Genomic DNA, 11295 nt, shown 5'->3' on the forward strand with positions numbered 1-11295 from the left:
ATAAGTATGGCTCAATCTTCTGGTTTGAATCAAAATTTTAATATAATTTTGAATTTTAGATTTGAAGATAATAAGTAATTGTGCATCTAAAAGTAGCAATTTATTGGAACGCTTTCATTTTCAGACTGTCTTAGCCACATGTTTACCATGGCACGTGTCGCAAGCGGATCTCTTTCACACCTCCCTAAGTCTTCGCGAAGGAATAACACGCGTGTACGACGAACTGAGGAACGATGAGTTGAGTGACGAAGAAGATGTGGTTCTGGCACACCGTCTGATAAACCACAGTTTTATCCTTGAATTACTGTCCGCTACAAACAAATTTGTCTCGAAAAATATATCCGTTCTGCTTCGTGATATTTTAAAAAATAGATACAATGAACCTTGAGAGAATGTATGTATCTAAAAATCTATAATATTCACGAGGTAAAAATTAAATAAAAACATATATTAATAATTTATTTGAAATATTAGCTAAGTTTGTTTAATTTTATACCACCAAATATGCCTGAATCACGAATCAAACAATATAATGCAACTTTCGCAAAAATTATAATAACGAGGTAATTCGAAAAATATTTTAGGATATAAATCAAGATCCGCGCGCGCACATTTTTAGTGCTATAATTTTTTATTTTATCAAATTACACCATTTAAATAAAAAATCATAAATAAATAAGATTTATACCAATCAAAGACGTGAGTTTTCTTCTTTAATTTACATATCTACAGATTGCAGCAAAAATTTTTTCTCTGAGCTATTTAATGTTAAAATAAAACCCACATACTTTAACTTCAGTACTTTCATTTACTGTACTTTCAGTACTTTCACTTACAGCAGGCGAACAAGTTGATGTACGATGTTCAACAAATAATGAATAAAAAGTTTAAAGTTTTCTCTTTAAAAGACAATTAACTAATTTTTGATAAAAAAACAATTTTTGATAATAAACAAATATTCTGTATGAAAATTCAACAAAAAGATAAAGTTGAAAAATAAATAGCCACTATTTTTCACTTACCTTGATATATTTCTGCGATAAATAACAATAACGTTGAGTTTACTATTTCTGAAAAGTAGATTTTGCAAGCTTTAAAATGCTTTTTGAACCATTTCGCTGTCGTCATTTTTATGATAATTATAGCCTGTTGAATTTTGCCTATAGGCAACATATATGTTTCAATATAAGAAACAATGTGTCTTTGAATAGTATTACTTGAAATAGAAGCGGAAGCTGATCCTTCTATTGAGTCGTATCACAATCTTTTTTCGGTAAATAGTGGCGACTCGTAGCGGAAATTTTGAAACTAAATTCGACATCTGTCAGAGAGAAGCATGAGAGCGGCCACCAGCCTGATTTCAATGGACGATGCTAGAGACCTTCAAACAGAGACTGATTGGGAGGTCGTCACGTGATTGGCGCACGGGACGATGGCTGGAAAATGGCGGCACCAATACGGAGCTGTACTCACCAGCACGACAGACATAAAATATGAATTGAGATATTATCACACTCTGCAAATGTATAGTTTATCGCTCAAATAATGATAATAAATAAAAATATATACATGTACATTCTTTAAAATATATAATGTAAATTCTTGAAAATATTATAATCAATAATAATCACACATTATATAATGTCGAAAGAAATAAAAAACTCCTGAGATATTAGTCCTGAGATATTATTATTTAGGTAATATAATAAATAGTTAAAAAAAAAATATATATATATATATATACTAGATAATTTTAATAAATAGAGATTACTTATATTGTTGTTATAAGTTTTATTTAAAGGTACATAAATGTGTACAAGTGTAATAGTTGTTAGTTGTTCATTTTACGTTATATGATGTTAAATTTCGTGATTAAAATAATAAATGAGAAAGCGGAACTTAATAGTAATTACTAATAATAGTAATTTAAATAGATGTATATGTGTATAGTAACTGGGATCTGAAGTTTAAAGAGATTAAATTTCTCGCGCGTCACCAAAAGTTGCCCAATTAATGGCGGACTTCCGGCGAATCCGCTCTAGATTGAGTGCGTTCAGAAGACACAACTGTTGCACAACGGTTGAGTAATTAGTCAAAGTAATTGATTTAAAGTTAGGGATCTAACAGTAAGGACTAATAATCACTGACCGCTCACTGATCAGCTATGTTTTCTGAACGCAGCCAATCTCTCTGACCAAGACAAGTGTTTTCTCACTCTAATGGCTCCTGCACACAGAACGTGGAAGTTCGCGCGACACCCAATCAATATACTGCTTTCCGTAATAACCTTCTAGTTCTTACGGAAAAACAACATATTGATTGGCTGTCGCGCGGACTTCTGCCGCGCAGCAAGCATTACCGCGTCCTGTGTGCAGAAGCCATAAGGCTGAGTTCCCACTTAGCGCATCACGCGTCGCGTTTTCCGAGTTAAGCCGATCAAATCGTCCCATTTTATTTGACGTAAAATTACGCAATAAAATGGGACGATTTGATTGGCTTAACTCGGACGACACGACACGTAACGCGCTAAGTGGGAACGCATCCTAACTTATTGCACCAGTTCAGCAGTGCAGCTGAAAAGAACAGGCCATTAATCTCATTTTAACTCATTCCACCAGTGCAGCTGAAAAGAACAGACCAATAGAGTAGCCCTAACCTTTTCGTTCATAATTGAGAAAATACATCGTATGCAGTCAGCATTCGCAACAGAAGACCACAATGTGCAAATAATATCTGCAATTACATCGAAATCGATCTGTTAAAGGAAATATGATTGCCTTTGATGTTTCCATCGTCAATTTCAACTTTACAACTAACTCGATTAACGTCACTCTGAGAAACGAATTGAAACAAGAACCGGCTGGATATGTTTATCGACGATAAGTAACGAATGGGAAAACAATGCTGCAAACTCTTCGTGAACGTTCTCAGAAACGCAAGAAACTCCTGGCGCAAACGGTGAGCATACTTTATAGTATACAAAGAAAGAGAGGCTGTTATAAGTTGTTGCATTTTTTAAGGTTAGGTTTAAAGCACGTTTCCGGCATTACTTTTTATACGTTTGCGCTGTTGTTTTCGCAGCTGGGAGTTTCCAGCGTGGACGAGCTCAGGCAAATCTTAGGAACAGATGTAGAGGAGTCGCAGAGAAAGAGAGGAAAGCAGTTCAATGACAAATCTGACAATGCAATTAGAGATTTGAAAGATGATGCTGTACCGACAGACGAAATTGTGTATAAAGACTCGTCGACGTTCTTGAAAGTATGTATTTGCATTGGCAGATTGTATATCTTGTTATTAAGGAGTTTATTCACTTAACCCTTTATTTGGCAGACCCCAAAAAATGTAAGGAAAACAATTTCTGAGTGTTTAAATGAAGTAAATGATGTCTCCTGAATGGAGTTATATTGTTTTCAAGATATCTTGGAAATATATTTTCAACGTTTTTTGTCATCTAGTGGTAAAAATTGTACTAAGACACCAACAAACAGGTAATCAGATGTTGCTCCAGAAACTAAATAACTATATCTTGCATCTATTGTTCTTGCATATAGCTTATGAGAAATTGATCTTGATTGAGAGCAACATTGCCAGATAAAGGGTTAAGCTAAAAAATGCTTAAAATTATATAAAGATTCAACATAACATTTATTGCAGTAAAACACATGTATAGTTAAAATTTCATGCTATTTGTATGTATCGTTCATGAGAAATTTAATACTGAATATCACAATTTTATATAATCTTATGGTAAAAGTAATACAGATAATCAGATTATTCCAGTATAATTTCATAAAAGCGCAGAAATCTCTAAGAGACGTTATGGGAGAATGTCCTTAGGACATAAGGGATATCTTTAGAATGTCCTTTGGAGGTCTGTGCTATCTCTGGGAAATGATATTCAAATACAAAACTTACCATTATATATGTTACATATGAGGATATGCAGTGTAGAAAAAAGAATCATATTCACTACACTATTTTTGTGTAATGGTTGATTATAGACCAGAAAACTATTGTTTTATATTTTGAACAACATTGTGCTGAATAAAATATACAATGAAACAAGATAATATTATAAAATTAGTTTTAAATTAACATCTATTATTTAGATCTATTATTTAGTAAAATAGATATATAAAGATATAATTTTGTATGATAAATAGAAATGAATTTATGAGTAGCTCTTTTGATACTAAAAATACACCTCTTGAGTGTTCTGAAAATAAATACCTGATGAATGAACATCTTAAATACTAGAATGTTGTTTCTAGGGAACCCAGTCGTCGAATCCTCACAATGACTACTGTCAACATTTCATCGACACTGGTCAACGACCACAGAATTTTATCAGGGATGTGGGTTTAGCCGATAGATTTGAAGAATATCCTAAATTGCGCGAATTGATTAAGCTGAAGGACGATCTGATCGCGGAGACCGCGACGCCACCAATGTATCTAAAAACAGACCTGCTGTCATATAACTTGAAAGAGCTCAATTGTAAATTTGATGTCATTCTTATAGAGCCACCTTTGGAAGAGTATCAGAGAACATGCGGCGCGACCAATGTGCAGCTGTGGAATTGGGACCAAGTTAGTTTGTCTCTTTTTATTTTGTCCCCCTTTTGTGTCCTATTTTCTTTTTTCAACAATTATAGCACATAATATATATGAGATATTTTGCATTAAAAAAAAAATATATATATATATGTATATATATATATATATGTATATATATATATATATATATATATATATATATATATATATATATATGTATGTATGTATATATACTAAAAAGTAAGGGGTAAAAGGGAAAGAAAAAGGATGAAAAATATACTTTCATTCTCCGCTCGCACATAGCAATTAGTCCTGATACATTCATATGTAGATAATGGAGCTGGATATCGGCGAAGTGGCAGCCAATCGGAGCTTCGTATTCCTGTGGTGCGGTAGCAGCGACGGCCTAGATATGGGTCGGTTCTGCTTGCGTAAGTGGGGCTTCCGTCGTTGTGAGGATATCTGCTGGATCCGCACCAATATCAATAATCCGGGCCACAGCAAGAACTTGGACAGCAAGGCGGTGCTACAGAGGACGAAGGAGCACTGTCTGATGGGCATCAAGGGCACAGTACGACGTTCTACCGATGGGGATTTCATTCACGCGAACGTCGACATTGATCTCATCATATCCGAGGAGCCAGATTACGGCTCCATAGAGAAGCCTGTGGAGATTTTCCACATAATCGAGCACTTTTGCCTCGGTCGAAGACGGTACGACGGTGTACGGACGGAGAGAATGGTTCGGAATTATTTTGTAATATGATTGCAAGTCGAGTGTTATATGGTAAAAACGTACAAAATACATCAGCTTTGTTAATATCTAGGTACTCGGTGTTTAAGTATCTTGATAAATGTTATCTGATTAACACCGATCTTTAATACTCAGGTATTTAAGATTTTATTTACTAGATTAATTTTTTAAGAATAGATATAATATTTCTTAAGAATAGATTAAGTATTTCTTAAGAAAGTAGTTAAGGCTCCGTGTGCCTCGCCATAGAACTCTTGATAACGTCAGAAGCAAGTAAATGCACGTCCAAATTCTTACAAAGTACGTCGAAATGAAAAGATATATCCATAAAACGACAATTGCAGTCAATACTGATACGTATATAAAATTAATACCACGAATTTGTTGTAATCGAATAAAGTACAACATAGTATATTTGTGTATAAGAAAAATCACATCGTTACGTATCGTTACGTATTTAAAGATACAAGATAATTCCGAATCTGCCTCTTTCTCTTCCATCCGTATCATTATTTTTATGATCGTTTATTACTTTGTTTCAGGTTGCATCTTTTCGGTCGCGATAGCACTATCAGGCCAGGCTGGCTCACTGTTGGCCCGGAACTGACTAACACCAATTTCAACGCGGATCTATATCAGAGTTATTTTACCAACGGACAAATCACCACTGGCTGTACTGAAAGGATTGAAGCGCTTCGACCGAAATCGCCACCGCCGAAGGGGAAGGTGTCCGGTCGTGGCAGAGGAGGCTTTAATCGCGGCAGAGGCAGAGGGAGATAAATAACACTAAATATTGTGTATTTGAATTTTCGAACGTTATTGCTACTACTTATTGCTATGTGTAAGACGTGTTCGTAAATATAAGGAAAATCACAAATCACGTGTTCGTGACGCGCACGTTTTCCCTTCTTCCGCCTCCTCACAAAATACTGCCCGAATATTCAACTACTCTTCGACGAACTCGTAATCGTACTTTCCAACACAAAGCTCCAAAGTTCTTAATGGGACTAAACCCAACGTCAAATGTCTCGCTAAACAATCCTCGAATAAGATTTGCACAAAGTTTATTTAAAACTAATCTTATTTCTCTGTTATGTCCTACTGAGATTTACGTTTCTAAAGCTTGAAGCGTTGGAAGTCAAGACTTTAATATTCGCTATTAGTTGAAAGTTGTCATTGGTGAGCATCTCATTGTCACTTGTAAACGAAGTAAACGTCAAACGTCCTGCAAAGCTTTGTTAAAAAAAAAAAAAGAATAATTCCAATACGATAAAACACATATTGTGCGCAAAATCAGAATTCTCAATAAGGAAGCGTAGGCGGACGTTGATGTGAGATGGGAGGGTGAAACAAAAAAATGAGGGTAGCATGTCGTTTTAATATCAAACTTATTGTTATTGCAAGGTACATTGTGTGTAAAGAACGCACTTGTCATTTACGCATTACATGTAACTTAACATTTTGCGTATAGTAGTATAGTATTGCCTCTATGTTCCTTTTCTCTCTAACGAGCCGTCAACACGATCGAGTCGCATCGGACCAGGAGTCGCAGTTTTCAGGGAGGGCTGTGATTAGTCGGCTGGGAATCGCGTAAGATTCGACTCGACGACTTTATTTCAACCAGCGATGAACCGCGAACTACTTCACACTAGGAACAAACGCGCGATCATGCACATGCACGTGCATACGTAAAAAAATAAAAGAGACATCTTTCGCGCGCGCGGTTTTTCTCGTCGCGGGAAACGAATCGCGGAGTCTTGCACGCGACTGGTGCACGAATCAATTAAATCAACAGCGTAATAAGAAAAATAAAAAGAAAAGAAAGGTATCCTCGGTCGAGCGAGAGTAAAAAAAAGAGGAGAAGGCGCACACCTCGTCAGTCGTTCGGTATATCACCGAGTTACGCGCGTACGGAAATAGAGAACGAATTGGATAAAGAAGATGAATGTGTGATATACATGTCGTGACGCATTCGCGATTTTATTTATTATGGCATACTCTCTCCCTCTCTTTCTCTCTCTTTCTCGCGCAGGCTTCTTCCTTGCCGCATCGTCGCCGATCTGATAATGAATGAGTAATAACCGCCTGTCTCGTGTACGTTTCGAACTCCTCCGCCGTGATATCTCGGGTGAGAGAGAGACGAACGTTTTCGTTTTCGCGTAAGAGCGACGATCGGTCGAGAAAGAACGATCGTCATGAAAGAGAAACCGAATCTCGCCGTAAACAAGTAAAACAAAAAAAGAAAAAGAAAGATATTCAACGAAAAGGAATCTCTTAATGATAAAAAATTGTTTGATCGTCGCTGCCGCGCATTTACATGAGGAGAGAGTGAATGCGACAGATCGACTCGTGATGAACCAGAGATCGGGAGATCCCGATTTTCTCCTTCTTCCTTTCTTTTTCCTTCCCCCCCCCACCCCTTTTTCCCGTTTCGCTTTCGCGGAAGCGCCGAAACTTTTTGTCCTTTTTTTTTCTCAAACATGATTCCTTCTTCACGCACACGCGCGCGACGACACCGCTTCTTTATGCATCGTGTATCAATGGAAAGACACGCCGCGCGCTCTCCCAGAAGCTGAGAAGCAAGAATAATTTTCTAGTTTTATCTGAGATCAAGTCACGTTGCGTTTTGTACTCTATAGGCTGAGTCAAAGTACTACTTTAATATATCATAAATAGAACTCTTAAGATTAAATCGTCCTCGTCATCGTCATTCTTATCCTGAACTCACACCTAAAAAGATGTTTTGCTCGTCCAAGTAGAATTCTATAAATGTCGCAGTCAAAATTTATCGCGGTCTTTTTGTATCTGATAGAAAACTGCATGTGGCAAGTTAAAAATTATAACAACCGCATTCCGCAGCAATTTCTGCAAGTATATTTATATAAGTGTAAGAATTATGCATTCGTTTGTCTCTCCTCGCAAGTCTTTTATTGTCCGCCGCAATCTTATTCTCGTAAGAAATCTGACTGGCCTTAATTTGAATGGGCGTCACAGAGAGACTGTCTTGCTAAATTTCAGAAATAGTTCAGATACAAATTCTGTTTCTATCATCTATGTCGAATAAATACAAAACATATGTGATTTCGCAGAGAATCTGTTATTCATTTGTATCTGTCTTAACTAATTCTGGACAGTACAATCTCTAGAGGATATCCTGGGAACATTTTCAGGACGTAGGATGTTCTCAGAACATTTTTCGGATGTCCTAATCGGATCTGTGCGGATTCCGGATTTGTGCTGTTTGGGATTGTTATCTAAATAATTTTCGCTGCGACTGTAAGACTATTTCTTTTTGAGTACACTTTTATCGATAAAAGTACCTGTAAATGTGACTTATAAATCTTCTACTAATTGGTCACATTTAAAGGCATTTTCCGATAGATAAAACAGAGTTCAGAGTAAGCGCCACATTGTCTTCACATCGTCGTCGTTGTCGTCGTCTTCGTCGTCGTGGTCCTCGTCATCATCGCGACCTCGATTATTATATCAACGGAGAAACGAGTACGCTGACTTACAAAGTAGTTTTATTGGTCCCAGTAAAGCTTCCGGTAGTGAAATCTGTCCGAGATGGAAATTTCACTTATTGAGTTCGAGTGCATCTTTTTTTTTTCTTTCACGCGTGGAGACAGATATCCGACATCGTCAGCGGGAGAGTAGTAGGATAGGTACTTTGTAACGTGTAATGTTTGACGCCTAAGTAGCTCCTACACTTGCGGAATATGTGTGAGATATTGATGGTCTTCTTCTTTTATTACACTAACGGAAGGTATATCTCGGTCCTTCCACTTCTTCTCTTCTTCCTCTTCTATGTTTTTTTTCTTCTTTTCCATTTTTCCTCTTTCTTTCGTTCAATTAAATATACTAAAAGACGCGTGATAAATCGAACGGCGTTACATTTATCGCTACGGTCTTATCGATCTAACGTAAAAAAGAAAAGAAGGTCGTCTATCGTAATTCAGCTAGATGGATCTTACTACGTAGGCTATCATCGCTACGCGTGTTCTTTCGTACTTGCGCAACGTTCTCCTCCACGTTCCTTCGTTGTTAATCCTTGTCGTGAATGACCTAATAATACGAGAAGCAAAAAAAAATAATTAAAAAAAGATAAAGAGGAAAGATCGGTGGAGTATCGGACTTAAAAAAAGAAAAACTCTTGTACTATAACGCGGGATCATAAATAGAATACACATACGATCCGATCCGATAATAGAGATAACAAAGCGCATTCTGCGTAAGAAACCATTGTATTTGCGTCGTCAAACACCAATTACGCATGTCAATGAACAATCACATGTCGTCATAATTGTTTTCCATATCGCTCCGACACGATTGTGTTAAGAACGGACGATCGCTCTTGCAGATAAATTATCTGACGAATTCGTCCGGGCGCAATCTCGTTTCGAGTAACTTGCGCGATCGGTCAGCTTGAATTTCTCTTAATGTTGACAACAGGAAAACAAATAATGTCGTATAAATTAGACTGACGCGAAGGTCGAACTTAAAAGGTAATAATATTAATAATAATATTAATTAATAATAATAATATAATAATAATATCAGCGCGCGAAAATACAATTGCGACCAAGAAAAAATCGGACATACATAATCTAAGTCAAAATCAGAAATTGTCCTTCGTGCCTGCGAGAAGACTCCGAAAAACGCTCTCACGATGTCGAATTCACGATTTAGGAGAAAGAAATATACACGTCGGGAAGTGCAAATAAATAAGTTACGCAAGCGCGAATATATTGCTATTGCTCTCTTCTTCTCTCTTCGGGGACGATTTTAAATAAATTAAAAAAATAATAAAGATAAGAAAAGAGAGAGAGAGAGAGAGAGAGAGAGAGAGAGAGAGAGAGAGAGAAAGAGAGAGAGAAAGACAGAGGCAGAAAAAGAGACACATTTTCGTCTCATTTACGCGCGCTGCGGTGCATAGGCCGGACGTACGCTCGTTTATGCAACGATTTTCACATATTTTTCCGGTTGATGTTAAAAGCGTATCGAATGATCACGATTGCGAAACACCACTAGCAAAATTTTTATGACAGGAGTCGAAGTGACAGTCCACGAGACATTCGACGTCACAATTCTCTGCAGCTTCTTTATTGCAACTGCAATTTTCACTATACTCTACTATTTTCACTATACTCTACATTATACTCTTATCTATCAGATAAAAATATAATGAATGGCCAATATTTACATTGTATACTGTAATATTAAGAAAAAATGACGATTCGTGACGATTGGCATGCTCCTAACATCATCGAAAAAAAATGCAAACGCAAACGAGTGTGTAAGGCAACATTTCTTCGAAACTTTCGCTCGTCGTACTTCGTCGTGCGAGAAATCGATCCGCCTGCGACTGCGAAAGGGACCGAGGGGCGAGAAACAATTCGCTCTCTGCCGAAAATGTTCTTACAAGAGAAAAAGAGCCTACCTAGGCACTTCCCCGGTAATGGACGGCTTTTGCACAGAAGAAACCGAGCGTGCGCACAAAAGAAAAGGGCGCTACTCTCCTTCGTCATTAAATGATTATTATTCGTGGTAAAAATAATAATTTTCACAAAACGGAAGACACAGCCGAAACAAGAATTCGTCCTGGCCGAGCATGACACTCGGCGCTCTAAAAAATTCAATTATCAGTATACACATATATACACCGGATACTTCCTGAATGTATTTAAAATTCAACTAGTTTCTTGAGAATACCGCCTTATCGACGTACATACAAAAGCAAGAGCGACACCGCGGAACAAAACCGCGTCACTCCTCCTCTCTTTCTCTCTCTTCCGTTTTTCATTTAATTCGTCTCTTCCACAAACGTGTTCCTCCGGGGACAGAGAAAGCCTTTTCCGAAATTGCTTAAAACTGACCTGGTTCCTTTTATATAAAAGTCGTCCACGTGCGTGTACGTATGTCTGTGTGTACATGTGTGTGTGTGTGTGTGTGTGTGTGTGTGTGTGTGTGTGTGTGTGTGTGTGT

At 37.2% G+C, this 11295-nt stretch overlaps 3 protein-coding genes across 4 annotated transcripts in view; 2 read left to right on the forward strand and 1 right to left on the reverse strand.

The window, feature by feature from the left end:
* The window catches only part of LOC116842118, a 9849-nt gene extending 9294 nt beyond the window's left edge, over nt 1–555 (forward strand). The window contains exon 8 of the mRNA XM_032810864.1: nt 125–555. Within this exon, the coding sequence (XP_032666755.1) occupies nt 125–388 (264 nt within the window). The 3' untranslated portion in view covers nt 389–555. The remainder of the gene's footprint in view (nt 1–124) is intronic.
* Nucleotides 556–2582: 2027 nt separating this feature from the next.
* On the forward strand, nt 2583–6183 carry LOC116842079 (N6-adenosine-methyltransferase non-catalytic subunit). Its single transcript, XM_032810765.1, has 5 exons — nt 2583–2958; nt 3082–3258; nt 4272–4589; nt 4888–5270; nt 5853–6183. The coding sequence occupies exons 1-5, from the start codon at nt 2902–2904 to the stop codon at nt 6088–6090; spliced, it is 1173 nt and encodes a 390-aa protein (XP_032666656.1). The 5' UTR covers nt 2583–2901; the 3' UTR covers nt 6091–6183.
* Nucleotides 6184–6668: 485 nt separating this feature from the next.
* LOC116842078 (phosphatidylinositol 3,4,5-trisphosphate 3-phosphatase and dual-specificity protein phosphatase PTEN) overlaps nt 6669–11295 on the reverse strand; it is a 25960-nt gene continuing 21333 nt past the window's right edge. For both annotated transcript variants that reach the window (XR_004377672.1, XM_032810758.1), the window contains exon 9: nt 6669–9375. Coding sequence is in view for 1 of the 2 variants with exons in the window: in XM_032810758.1 (XP_032666649.1) it covers nt 9302–9375 (74 nt within the window). In the remaining variant the exon portion in view is untranslated. The remainder of the gene's footprint in view (nt 9376–11295) is intronic.

Source organism: Odontomachus brunneus, unplaced genomic scaffold, assembly GCF_010583005.1.
Source record: "Odontomachus brunneus isolate Ranch 3 - 2012 unplaced genomic scaffold, Obru_v1 Obru_scaffold_021, whole genome shotgun sequence".
Taxonomy (NCBI): Eukaryota; Metazoa; Arthropoda; class Insecta; order Hymenoptera; family Formicidae; genus Odontomachus; species Odontomachus brunneus.